The 13,909-nt window shown below is 44.9% G+C and overlaps 1 protein-coding gene across 1 annotated transcript in view; it reads left to right on the top strand.

The window, feature by feature from the left end:
- The window catches only part of PIP4K2A (phosphatidylinositol-5-phosphate 4-kinase type 2 alpha), a 150,713-nt gene extending 137,050 nt beyond the window's left edge, over positions 1–13,663 (top strand). The window contains exons 8-10 of the mRNA XM_033100702.1: positions 6,482–6,725; positions 8,125–8,228; positions 11,385–13,663. Of these exons, the coding sequence (XP_032956593.1) occupies positions 6,482–6,725; positions 8,125–8,228; positions 11,385–11,465 (429 nt within the window). The 3' untranslated portion in view covers positions 11,466–13,663. The remainder of the gene's footprint in view (positions 1–6,481; positions 6,726–8,124; positions 8,229–11,384) is intronic.
- The last annotated feature ends 246 nt before the right edge of the window (positions 13,664–13,909 follow it).

Here is a 13,909-nt window from a genome sequence, read left to right as displayed (position 1 = left end):
ATATATTAAGCCCTTTTCTCCAAAAGGAAGTGCTCTTTGGGGGGTGAAAATCGCTTTTGCCTTCTGACCTGCCTGTTGTCAGCTCTGATCATGACTGTGGACTCCTCTCATTGGTCCACACTGGGATCCAAATGTCACACAATGTAAAACTGGGCTCTCCCTGTGTGTCTGGGAACGCCCCTAACACAGGGCCTCTCAATGATGGTCCCACAACCCCGGCAATGGGTGGGAGGGAGAGGGTGGCAGCCAACATTTACAGAGCCTGGAGAGCTTAAGTCCTTCCCGTGCGGTCATTAGCTCTTTTCATTCTTATAACAACTCCTTGAGGATGAGTGCCGTTATTATCCCAGTACAGGGATGAGAAAACTGTGTCCAGAGACACACAACTACTAAATTCAGTCCGGGACTTAAGGCCTTCAGAGGCCACACTCCTAAACTGCTCTGATATAAAATGCAAATTAAAAATGTTTGTGAGCACATTTCAGACTTTGTTTTCTGATAAATGCCCCAAAGGAGGATTAATATAACTTTTAACAAGTGATAAAACGTAACTCTTAAAAAGGGCTGGTTGGAATTTGAATTCTAGGTCACAGATGTGTTGGGGAAATTCAGTAGAGCAATGTGTTGATAAAGTTAGCAAAGAAACAAGTTAAATCTGTTATGAAGGAGAGTTTATTAATGGGCCTTCTGTCACACACTCTTCTGGACGGGTTTGGGACAGGGCTCATAAAGATCTTGAGGAAGGTACTAGCTCAAAGATGTGGCATAATGAGGAATTAATTATGAAGGAATCAGATTAGACAGGATATTCTGAGGGACAAAGAGGCTGATCAAAGATCTGTCAGATAACTATCAAGAAATTGGAAAAGAGGAAAAGGAGGGGCCCTAAAGATTATAAAGATTTAAAGCTCTTCATGTTTTGAAATCTTATGTACTTTAAAGAAATCAATAAATTTGAATCAGAAGCTTAAAGGGGTGAACAGAAACTGAGCAGATACGTATTAAGTCCCTAAAGCGAGCTGGAGGCAGACCCAACAGTGGAGTCCTTGACCCCTTTCTCTCCTTTCCACCTATAATCTTCCAATCCACAGTAGTTTTGTGGTCCCAATAGGAATGTTTTCCTAACAAGAATCTTGGATTTATTGCCACATTTCATTTCACTCTACTTCAGAAGAGATTTCAAAGAAAGTTTGTGAAGATAAGAGCTGGTGACTCAATGGTCGTTTCCACGTGTTTGTCCTGTCAGCCCACCTAACGTACAGTGTAAATTGCACGCTTGATGAAAACAGGCCCTCTACCGTACTGGTAACGACACGGACAATTGTAATGACAGCTCCCTTTGTCACAGGTTTCATTGCCTCAGGTGCATTATCTCTTCCCCATCTTTTCCACACCACTATGAGTTGAGCGGTATTGTCCCATTTTATAGTTAGAATAACTGTGGCTCAGAGAGGTGAACTCATTGAAAAGACACAGAGCTAGTGAGTGAGAGAAATAAGATTTAACATCCCATCTGCCTCCAAAACCTATACTCTTTCTATTTTTAAGATTATCTGATGCTTTAATTAAAGAATAACAAATGGGTCACCCTTACCAGCAAAACCCTTACTCCTAACCACTGTGCTGTCCTTGGTCTTTCCCCTTTCTACTTCAGGCTCACAGATCTGGGCCTGAAGTTGGTTTTCCTGATCTTCTGGAAATGTCAGAACAGCTTCTTACCTAGAAATGCATTTTTCATTTTGTGATGCTTTAGTAGGCAGTGCTGGGAGCTAACTTCACTTCTATTTATTGGGTACAATTGTTTCCTTATTGGAAGAGCAGCCTGAGCAGTGGTCTGACCGCAGAGAAGAGGCCCAGGAAAGGAACTGGGGGCCTGCCTGATACGGGGAGCAGCACAGATGCAAGCGGAAGGTGTGGGCCTGGGGCGGCGGTCCAGCCCCAGAGGACACGCCTTCCCTGTCTGACCCTTGACAGGTTAATTACAGGCAGCCCCTTACTTTCGTCCGTAAAGCACATGTGAAAGGGAACTGTCTGAAAGTTAAACATAGACCTATGTGTTAGAGACAGATCTGTTCTGCAGAGCAAAGACACATTGTAAGTGGTCATTTTGCTTCCGAAAGGTGCTGCCTCTTGCAGTCCCAAACAAAGGCTTTTTGGTGTCGTTTTGTTCTTTGTTTTCATTTGGTTAGGGTAGTTATTTCTTGGAGGAAAGGGTTAGGGGCAATTGGGGGGAATTAAGGAGGACTGGGGAAGGAGAAGCAGGCATCTCAGTCACTTGTTCAGTAAATGTCGAGTACCCACCATCGCTTCCTGGGGGTCAGGAATGCAGTGAGGGCACAAACAGCCGGAGCCCCTGCCCTTGAGGGGCTGTCGTGTTTAGGGAAGACAGAAGTTACTCAGATCATCTGACAAAATGAATGTGCCGCTAAGCCAAGTGTCATTAGGGGAAAGTGTACAGTGCTATATATGCTCATGTTTGGGGATGTGGCCTAGGCAGGATCAGGAAAAGCCTCCTGAGCAAGTGCCCCTGCAGCTGAGACCGGGTGGTTGAGTGGGAGGTAGTGGAAGAAGGTGGGAACAGGGTTCAACATGGCCCGGGAGGTGATGGGACCAAACTAGCCCAGTCCCCTGGCCCATGTTAGAGTTTGTTTCTGCCTTTTGAGAAATGGAACACTACTGGAAAGGTCCTAAGCAGGGGTGTGACGAGGTCAAATTTGCCTTTTGGAAAGATGTTCCCTTTCCAGAGGGCTGGAGGGAGAAGTTCTGGCAACGTCCATTCTTTCCCACTTTCCGGAGACCTTCCAAGGGCCCAGAGGAACAGGGATGGTTAGAAGGGGGTCTGTGTCCCACCACCATACGAGGTGCGCAAGACCCGGCGTGGCCAAGCCCCCACCCACCCTGCACCCCCACACACACGTGGACTCTGGGGGGAGATGTTGCCACCTGGCATCCAGTGTCCCCAGCTGTACCCGGGCCTCTGGAGGGCGTCCAGGATGGGCTCTGTGGGGGAGGGGGGGCGAGAAGCAAGCCAGAGAGAGGCCCCAGATAGAGGGGCTGGGGCAGGCTTGAGCTAGGCGTGGGAGGGGGCACTGGACGAGACAAAGAAGGCACTGCCCTGTTCCCTAGGAGCCCAGAGGCTGAGCTCAGCACCAGGCACAGCCTCCTGGGAGCCTGAACGACAGACGGACGGGGCAGACGCGAGGCCTCTCCTGAGCATGCTGCCCGTCGGACCTCCTGGGGGTCAGAGATATGACTGCATATTCCGAATGCAGTATTTCCCACATGGCTTTTGTTTCCAGAACACTGGGCCCACAGGGTGCTGGAAAGGGGGAGAGCAGATTCCGTGATCGCATGTCGTGTGAGGCATGTGTCACCCCTCTCGGAGACCAGCACTTACTCACTTTGGGCGATCCTCCTCCTCCTCAGAAACCATTTGGTTTGTTTAACTCATTATTTCCCTACCAGTGTTGTAAAGAACAAGATTTGGGGAAAGCTGCCTTCATGCAGCTTCCGGAGGCAGCGTAATGCAGTATAAAGAACCTGAGCTTTGAACACGGGGTCCTGAATCTACTACTTCTTAGCGTTGAATCCTTGGGCAAGATTTTTTTAATCTGTCTGAGCCTGTTGTGTGTCTCACACAGGGATCCAAATGCCGGCCTCGTGCCAGGCCAGCTGTCTTTATACCCCAGGGCTCTTAGTTCTCTTCCCGATCATGGGCCCGTGGGGAGCAGAAGGGGTAACCGAGACCCGGTACCTGGCTGCGTGACTGGATCTGTGTTGGTAGTGGATTCAAATGTTTTATGGTATTATGACTGTCTCGAGATTGGCAAGGTCATGCCCACAAACGTGTTCCTTGGCCAGATGCACTGTGAAGCCCAGCAGCTGCCAGGATGACATGGGAGGATAAGTGGCCTCTGACCACTGGAGAGGAAGTCTGCTTGAGGGAACTGGAAGTGGCAAGTTGCTTCTGTGATTACTGTAATGGGGGAGTGTGGGGAAAGCAGGGGCTCAGAAAACTGTTCACGACTTGAGAATCAGCATTCGGTTTTCTTTGTTCTTTAAATAGAATAAGTAACACCTTTATTTTTCCCCCAGCTTTGTTTGTTTTACAAACAAAATTGTAAGCTATTTAAAGTATACAACGTGATTTGATTCTATATGTATCTGTTGTGGAAGGATTATCCCCACTGAGTTAATTAAATCGGCATTCATCACCTCACATGTTTACCTTTGTGTATGTGAGAACATTTAAATCCTACTCTCTTAAGAAATCTCAATTATACACTACAGAGTTACCAACTTTGGTCACCATGATTTACATTAGATCCTCAGACCTTATTCATCTTATAACTGAAAGTTTATATCCTTTTACCGACCTCTCCCTATTTCCCACACCTCCCCAGTGCCTGGCAACCACCGTTCCACTCTGTGTCTATGAGTTTGACCTTTTTTTCTTAGATGCTACATGTTATACCATGCAGAGTATGTCATTCTGTGACTGGCTGGCTCATTTCACAGTGTAGTGCCCTCAAGGTCCATCCATGTTGTCGCAAATGACAGGCTTTCCTTCTTTTAAAGGCTAAATAATATTTCATTGTGTATGTGTGTGTGTGTGTGTGTGTGTGTACACACAACTTCTTTATCCATTCATCACTGATGGACACGTAGAGTGTTTCCATGTCTTGGCTATTGTGAATAATGCTGCAGTGAACATGAGGGTGCAGATACAGCTTCAAGATAAGGTTTCACTTTCTTTGGTTATATACCCTGAAATGGGGTTGCTTGATCATGTGGTAGCTCTATTTTTAATTTTTTGAAGCCCCTCCTTATTGTTTTCCATAGTGGCTGTGCCAATTTACAACCCTACCAACTGTGCACAAGGGTTCCCTTTTCTCCAACACTTGTTATTTCTTGCCTTTCTGATAACAGCCATTCTAACAAGTGTGAGGTGATATCTCCTTGTGGTTTTGATTTGTAGTTCCCTGATGATTAGTGAGGTTGAACCCTTTTTCATATACATTTTGGCACTTCAGTACTATTTTTTGATAAAGGGTTTGCTTTTATCTATTTTCCAATATTAGGTTCCTCTTACCTTGCTTAAAGATTTGTGTGATTTCTTTTTTTCTGAGCTCAAAACAAATGGGGAAAATGAGAGAGAATTGGGAGCTGAGGGAGCGGTGAGCAGGCAGGAGCACGCCTGGGCTGGTGACAACCGAAGGCATTAGGAAACAGCTGCAGTGTGCGGTCCTCTCCTCGTCTTTAAGGGAGCAGGCCTTCTCTTTCAGCTCGGAGACAGAGCTGCTTCCCGGCTGGCTTGGGAGAAAGTAATAGTTCTGCAGGTCTCCGCAAATTGATTTCATTTCATTTCAGCCAGATCTTCAAGACCCATACTTTCAAGACCTCGCGTAAGGAAGTTCATTTCTTAAATCCTGTCAGAGTATCCTGAGGCCCATCACTGCTCTGCGTCACTGAGCGAGGCTGGCACCAAATCCTTCAAGAATCAGGGTGACATATCTTTTTGGACCATGAGCCCAGGGTCTGAGCAGAACTGGTCCCTGTGCAGAGCCAGCCAGCTGGGGATTAGGGAGCCCTTTAGTTCCAGCCAACAGATAGGCTGCCACATTTTGCCCTCAATAATACTATCCACATTTGAATCGATTGATTAGGATGGTGTGCTTAAGGTCATGTGCCTGGGTGCATCTACTGAAACAGAAGAAAAGAAAAATATGACACGAAAAGTCAAAAAAGAACTTGGCCGGAGGAGTGGCCAAACCCCCGAGCTGGGCCTGGCCCCACATTACGATCTTGCCATGGCTGTAACAGGACAGGCAGGGAGAACAGGAACTTGGGCCGGTGCTGCCTCGTGGAGAGCGAACGACCTTCTGCATCGTGGTCTCCTTGCTTCCAGCAGAAGGAAACGCGAGCAGGACAGAAGGACTGCGTTATTCGCTGGAGCACTGACACGGGCATTTGCTGGTTGATTGGAACATTTGGGCTTTTGCTTATTGGTGATGAACAGCATAGTAATCTCAGCGGCGTGTACTGACTTTCAAAGTGCTTTCACAAACCATTCTGAGACTGCTGGCAGCTACTTGGGAGGTCCCTGGTTTTTCCCATTAGCCAGTGTTAATTGTTGGGAGAAACGTTCCCTTCCCTCCCTCGGGGTCTTTTTCTGCCAGTCTTGCTCTCTGCTCTTTGGCATAATCCAACTGACATGTGATGAATGCCTTCCTCGCAGCATCCAGCTTTGCGTTTCAGGGAAAATAATACTAGCTCGGAACCAGCCCAAAGTGCGAGGCGTCATTTTTGGCCAAAGAAACTGCGTCATAAAGGAGGCTCCCGGCCGCCTCAGGGAGACCCTCTTCTTGCTTCTGTGGCTCCTTCACTCACAGCTTCCCCCATGTGCATTGTTTTGAGCTTGTTTTCTTTAAATCTGGGTTCTGTTTAAACATACCTGACCCTGTCGCCTCCCGCTCTCCAGTTTCTTGCCCAGCTGAAGCTCATGGACTACAGCCTGCTGGTGGGAATCCACGATGTGGAGAGAGCCGAACAGGAAGAGGTGGAGTGTGAAGAGAATGATGGGGAAGAGGAGGGAGAGAGCGATGGCGCCCACCCTGTCGGAACCCCTCCAGACAGTCCCGGAAACACGCTCAACAGCTCCCCACCCTTGGCTCCCGGGGAGTTCGATCCAAACATTGATGTTTATGGAATTAAATGCCATGAAAGTAAGCTGAGTTACTATCAACTCTTTTTACCTATGAAGCAGTTTGGTGTGTGCCTTGTCTGCCAATAATCACAACCCCAGTTTAAAGTATACTGCCTTGCAAGCCTCATTCTCCAGAGTCCCAAGTAATTGATTTGGGGACAAGGGTATATTAAAGGTAACGTAATCCCTGGTTTTGAAGTATAATGTGATGAGGTCCTTGAATCTTGTGATGTTGAGGGAATAGAGTGATGTAACACAAACTATGTTACATGTACAACATACATATACATGTACTTACACGTACTTATATATGCATAACGTATATAAGAAATATTTTTAATTTTTTCTCTGAGCTATCTCTTTTTTATGTGAATCTAAAGTGTCACGAATCTATCCTGAGCCCTGGTCCACTCTGAACCTCATGTGGACATCCTGTAGGACCGTCATGTCGTCTCAGCCAGCCCTTCCTTCTCAGAGAGCTGAAGCCAGCCCAGGATGTGGGGCGAGAATCTCTGATTTGCTGCTGTGTCTGTCCTCTGCTTTTCCTCCCGTTAAGGGGTCTGTGGCCCTCTTGTCCAGAGTGGGATCTATTTTAATCCTAAACATCTGGGCAGTTAGATATCTGAAAGACTATTACATTCTACCGTACCTAATTATACATAAAATCCCGATATATATACATATATATACTAGCGATAAGGTGAAAGCAGGCGTGTTTTTTTTGAGTAATGAAAAGTATGATTCATAATTGATTTTTAAAAAATCTCATATGGCATATCAGCCGAATGAATTTGAGTTGTGTTTTTATTTTGCTCACAAAATTGTTTTTTCAACACAGAAAAATCAGATATAGTCAAATGTACTTTTCTCATTCTTTATAATTCAAAGAGCATCATATTTGTGGAAATGTACAGAAGATAGATATCGTACATGACATATGCCTTTATCCAGTTCTGATACTATATCCAATGAGAATGAGGAACTAGCATCTAATTAGGAATTAGCATCTAACGATGGAAAAAGGATTAAGTAACATACTGCTTCTACTTGTTTTATAGAATGTTTTAAAAATAGACTTTGTCTTTACACCAAAGCAATTCACAGTTATTTAAAAAATGCCGATTAACAAAAAATAAAAACACTCCATCTCACCCTTGGACCTCCACTGTTAATATCCTGGGGTTATATTCTTTTTTCACTTTTTAAATTGAGAGGGAATTGAGTACAGAGACTTAATAGGGACATGCAGGAGTTACATGGAATCTTCAAAAGCTTCTGTTGCCTTTGTGTTTGGACTCCTCCAATCTCCAATCCACCAAGTCCCTCACCCTCCCATGCTTCTTCCTCCCTCAGCAGGCAGCTCAGGCCTTTTCCGGTGTTGTCATTTATGCCCCAACTTTGCTCTCATCCGTTTACAGACTCACCTAGGAAAGAGGTGTACTTTATGGCAATTATTGACATTCTGACTCATTATGATGCAAAAAAGAAAGCTGCCCACGCTGCAAAAACCGTTAAACATGGCGTAAGTATCTCCGTTTTGCTTCCTTCTCTGTTCCTGGGCCCTTGACGTTGTCTGTAATGCAGGGACCAGCTCCAGGCTGCTCCTTTCCACTGTGCTGCTCCAAGTCCTTCAGTGGGTCTCATTCCCTGCGGAGGGCTGAGTGCAAGACTCAGACTCAGAAAATGTCCCTGCCCACGCCGCTGCCAGGACTGCCTAGGCTTTTGGCAAGTCACTTAAACTCAGGGTGTCTCTTCTTTTTACACACCGGGGATATTCACCGACACGTGCATCATTAGAATGTTATACAAATACTTTTTTATTTAAAAAATGTTTCAAAGATAAAAGTGCTAAAGATAGTTAAGTGTTTTAATATGAAATGTTCAGAACTGAACAACTATTACCTGCTTCAGACACTTCCAAAATATGCAGTATTATATTTCTTTCTCACAGTGATTGTATTTTTTCTATGACAGAAATCTTTCAAACGCCAGGTTGAAATTTAGTCATCTGAATTCCTTGCCTTTGTTGTGCTTGCTCAGAATTATCACTATTCCTGGCGTATGTTAACTTGTTGATCCCCATGACAAGCCTGGGAGGGGTACTAGGGTGTCCCTGTTTATCAGTTGAAGACGTGGAGGAAGCGCGCTTAAGTGGTAACGTGTCAGGCTCACATCACTAGGAAGTGGCAGAGGTGGGATCGCTCCCCAGGTCCTAGCCTGGCCCCAGCTCTGTGCTAGTCGTACCCCCCACCCCACCAGCGAACCCCACCTGACTGGCTGAAGTTCTCAAGTCGTGGGTATCCATTAGGCTGTATTGTAGGGATCGATTTTGGCTTTCCAGGTGCTCTAAACAAGCCGTAGAGCCCATCCCACACAGATGAACTCCTGCCCTGGCTGGTTCGCACTGGAAGGAAAGCGGCCACCCCGGCAAACTGTGTAGAGCAACCCAGATACAGCAGAACATCAACTTCTGTTAAAGGCTCTTTTTCTCTATTTTAAAACCAAACAAGCTTCCCAGCAGTGGAATCAGCCTAAAACTATATTCCATTTACCACAGAAATATCAGTCACTTCATCACCGACTATTTATTGTGTTCCAGCCGTGTGGATAGCACGGACCAAGACCTCACCCGGCCCACTGACCACATCAGTCAGAAACCCTGACTGAGTAAGCGAGGCGGGTACACAGTAGCTCTCACCTAGCGGTTGGCCTCAATCTTCTGAGTCCCATTTGTAATGATGTGCAAGCCAGAAGCACCGTCCCCTTTCCCTGATTCTGAGTCCAGTTCAGGAGCTTGAGCAATGGATCTCTAAAAGGCTCCATGGTTGTTCTGATGCTCACGTCTGGTTGAAAACCATGGATATGCAGGTTCCTCCACTGTCCGAAAGCAAACCATTCCTATGAAACGTTTCGTAAACCAAAATGTGTAAAGCGAAGAAGCAATTGGCACTAATTTATATGGAAAACTTTTTGAGCATTCCCAGACCTCACAAAATAACCTGCCAAATACGTTTAATTACATTCAGTTTTACACAAAGCGTAACACCCTTATGAGCTCTTAGGCTTTTCTGATACCTTAGGTCCCTTTAGCTAACAGGTGCACAAAGCAAATCGAGATAAAACACAGGTGCTCAGACACAGTGCAAAGCTCTGGCGCTTGGTGCCAAGATACTGACTGTGGTTCCCGGGAAAGGAGCCTGGCGGGGCCGTTGTCCCTGCTCAGGGTCCGTGTTGCCTCTCTAAGGGCTCGCTGCAGAAAAACGCTGAACCTATTTTCACTTTTCACCTTTTTTGTAAAAGCAAAAATTGTTTTTGGATTTTTTTTGGTTAGCCAAAACAGGTACTAAGATGGGTCTTTTGTAAAAGTGAAGTGGCATAACTAGAAACTTGGAAGAGTAGGAGGTACCTGTATTATAAAGACAGACCTGGGTTGGAATCCCCATTTCACCTTTCCCGGTTGTGTGAGCCTGAGGAAACACTTTGGAGCTTCAGTTCCCCCCAACTGATAAAGGGGTCCTAATGCCTTGCTGTTTCCCCCCACCCCACAATTGTGGGGGGAAACATGAGAGGAACAGGCTGGACACCGGGAGGTGCTCTGTGTTGTTCCCATCCCTCCTCAAACCTGCTGCACTGTTCTATTCCATATGGAATTGGAAATGTACCACAGCAAACATGGCTCCATTTTCATCTCCCCGGTAAGTCACCAGCCTGGTAATATACCACGTGGCCTATAATCGTATGCAGTTTGCAAGAACAAGATGTTGCTCTTTGCAAAGGAATGTTGTGTTGAGCTACTGCTGGGAACCATGCCCAAGGCCTGGGCTCCTCCATGGAGACCCCAGTGGCCCAGGCCAGGCAGGGAAATGACATGCTCCCCAGTGAGCATGGGTGTCTGAAACTAGCACATGGTGACTTAGTAAAACTCTGGTCTTCCCCTTTGCAGCTCAGGCCTCTGGCTAGTAAGTATCTTGGGACCGCTCCCCTCTCACAGTAGGAAAGCCCCTTCTGAGCCGCTGTGAGGGGCCCAGCATCCTTGCTCCAAGCAGGTCTTTGTGAGGGGCAACAATGGCATCCCCAGGCCCTGTGCTTGATGGAAGCCAGCCCCTGCCCTCTTGGGGAGGTGCAGTCAGCATCTGGTTCGGGTGTCGGAAAGAGCCCAGGCAGCTAATGTGGAACCTACTGTTGCTGCTGCTGAGCTTATCTTAGAGCACTGGACTGCTTACGTTGGTCCAGAACAATGAACGCAATCCTTACGTCATTGGCATCGGAGTTTCCCTTTAGCCAAATGTTGAGGGTGTGTCATTCTCAAGGTATCCCCAATCTGCTCCCTTGAAAACCAAAAGCATTGTCCCCATGGCTTCTGAATGTAGGCCACACCCACTCCACTGTTGGATAGAAACATCCCAAACGTGGCTAGTTTGATCTTTTTTTTTTAAGTCGCATCAGTCACAGTGTACGTGTGTGATAATAGCATGTGTTGTTCCCACCGCTCTTTGCCTCATTTTCACACACAGATCCCTAAGAACCCTGATTATTCAGACACACTGTCCAAATCCAAGATATTTTGAGTTATGTTTTAAGAGCAGAAGCTGCACAGATTTGAGAATGATTAGTTTTATGTTCAGCAAGATACTGACTAGTAATTGTATCAATATTCCTCTCCTTTAAAACTGCCCAGGCTGGTGCGGAGATCTCGACCGTGAACCCAGAACAGTATTCAAAGCGCTTTTTGGACTTTATTGGCCACATCTTGACGTAACCTCCTGCACCGCCTCGGACAGACAGGAGCATGGGAAGGACAGGGGTGGCTTCCATGTAGGAAACATGAAAACCAAACTCAGTGAAGTACACCTCCTCGTTTACATCTTCAGGCCAAGATGACTGATTTGGGGGCTACTCGCTTTAACAGCTACCTGATATTTCCCAGCATCGTTCTAGCTATTTCTGACGTGTGTGTGTGAGAGAGTGTGTGTGTGCGTGTGTGTGCACCCGCGCGAATCTTCAAAATTAATTAATTGATTAATGACAACTGATTTGCTTCTGTGTGTTTGGCAATGACTCTCTGATTCCAGCTGTGGACGAATGAATGAATGAATGAATGAGCACCTGCAGGGGGGAGGGGGAGAAGGAAATGCATGTCTGACCAACCATGTTGGCATCACACAATAGACTGTGGATCAGTTTATTTTTTGGAGTTGAAAGATGTGAGACAGTATTCATAATAATAATGAAGATAATAATGATGATAATAATGATGGTAATTAAAAGAAAAAACTTAACCACGAATGTTACACTCCTACCACACACACTGACACTTCCTAACAGTGTACGCCCAGCCCCTGGCGCCGGATGGAGGAGTGCTGGCATCTCCTGTGTGTCCTGGTTCAGGGTTCTGCCTCCCTCCAAATGGTGTCGGGACTTCCAATGTCCGGGGACAAAGGCCCCTTCTCCAGCAAGAGGCTGGTGCCCCTCGCCATTCTATCTGTACATTTTCACCTCAGTAAGTACATCCAGGAAAACTGCTTACTTCTCTTTTCTTGCCTGGAGTTTCTTCATTGTTACACTCTTATGTTGCAACATAGGAATTAATGCTAAAAAAAATAAAATAAAAATAAAGCTTACCTGAAAATGCATAGTTTGGGGCAATGGTATCTTCATCTCCCATGGTGGGAAGGTGAGCAAAGTATTAGAACTCTCAATTCTCCTGTTACCAATTGTAAATCTGAATTACAAAATGTTTATGTTTGACCGTTGTTTAAACAATGGTATTTTGTTATGAATTATCCCTTTAACTGAAACCCTCAATATTACTGTTTACATTATTAGGAAAACAGGGATATTTTTGAATCTAAAAATTTAATGTACAGCATGTGATTTTTGAAGTTTACATGTAAAGTCATTTCACAGTGTGGGTGAAATAATGTTTGTCATATTTTGAAATGTATTCTGCAGTCATGTTCTGGGGTGAATATTTTATTCAAAGTACATGGTGACCAGTCTTCTACAATTAGAGGAAAAGGGTTGTTTTGTTTCCTCCAGATGTACATTTATGAACATAATGATTTTTTTTTAAATGCTTATCCCAAATCTGGTCATGTAAGTTCATTGCCCTAAACTGTGCTGATTGTGTTTAATCAAGTTATAAATTTCCAACATCAATCATGTATTTACCAATTTTCTGGCATTTTCTGAAAGGCGTCAAGCTGAAATATTAGACTTGCTTAGAATAGGTTATCAACTTATACACTGTGCTAAAGCTGTGCCTTTGAAATTCTTTGTTTGAAACATGAGACGATTTTTGTAGGCAGTTTCAGAAAAGGAAAAAAAAATTCACCCTTCAATAATTACTTATAACTCAACAAATACCCCTGCCATACTTCCTCTTCCAGTAACTTTACTTCAGGGCTTATCAAGACTGTAATTGTGCCCAATATATGTGGGTTTACTTCAGAAAACACAAGGTGATAGCAAATCTGTTGCTTTGGAAGCCAGTAGCAACACCGTCCTACTATTATCTACTGAAGCCACATAGATTTGCTATCCTCAGCAGAGGGTGTTCACACCCCTGTCACATAGTTGTCCAAATCTGTATTTCATGCATTTGAATTAATTGAGACTGATTTAGTCCCACCCTCCCCACATTCCTTCTGGCATCAAGTGACTTTCAGTGTTCTGAAGTTATACTACAGTTTCTTTGACCCAAGACTACAAGTGAGACCCTGAAGTAAAGAAAAGGTACACATACATTATTTGAGTAACTATTTCCTTTGTGGCCAATCTGTGTATGCTTTTAGAAGTTTACAAAATGCTTTATTTTTGTCTGTAACAGTCTCTGTCATTCATTTCTGTTGAACTATTTGGACAGAGTGAGGAAGTTTGCCTTGTATCTCTTAGTGCTAACAGTACACTCCAGTCATGAGCCGGGCTTTACAAAATAAAGCACTTTGATGACTTACAGGGTGAATGCTTTGTTCCTCTCTCATTGTATTTCTCTCTGTTGCAACCTAATTTTAAATACTTGGGACTAAGAGTATCTTTTGCTAGTCCGAGGAGAAGTAAAAGTGAAATTGAAACTTTTCACTAACTAGAGTTTTGCCTTCAACCTGTCAACTATTTCATTAGTAAATCATAGAAACTCCCAGGACAAAATTGCCTTACTACAAGATGGACAGGCAGAGAAAAGAAATCTCTTCAATGAATACC

This window comes from Rhinolophus ferrumequinum (genome assembly GCF_004115265.2).
Source record: "Rhinolophus ferrumequinum isolate MPI-CBG mRhiFer1 chromosome 5 unlocalized genomic scaffold, mRhiFer1_v1.p scaffold_110_arrow_ctg1, whole genome shotgun sequence".
NCBI lineage: Eukaryota > Metazoa > Chordata > Mammalia > Chiroptera > Rhinolophidae > Rhinolophus > Rhinolophus ferrumequinum.
The sequence above is the reverse complement of the archived record's forward strand: the minus strand, read 5'-3'. Positions and strand labels throughout refer to the sequence as shown.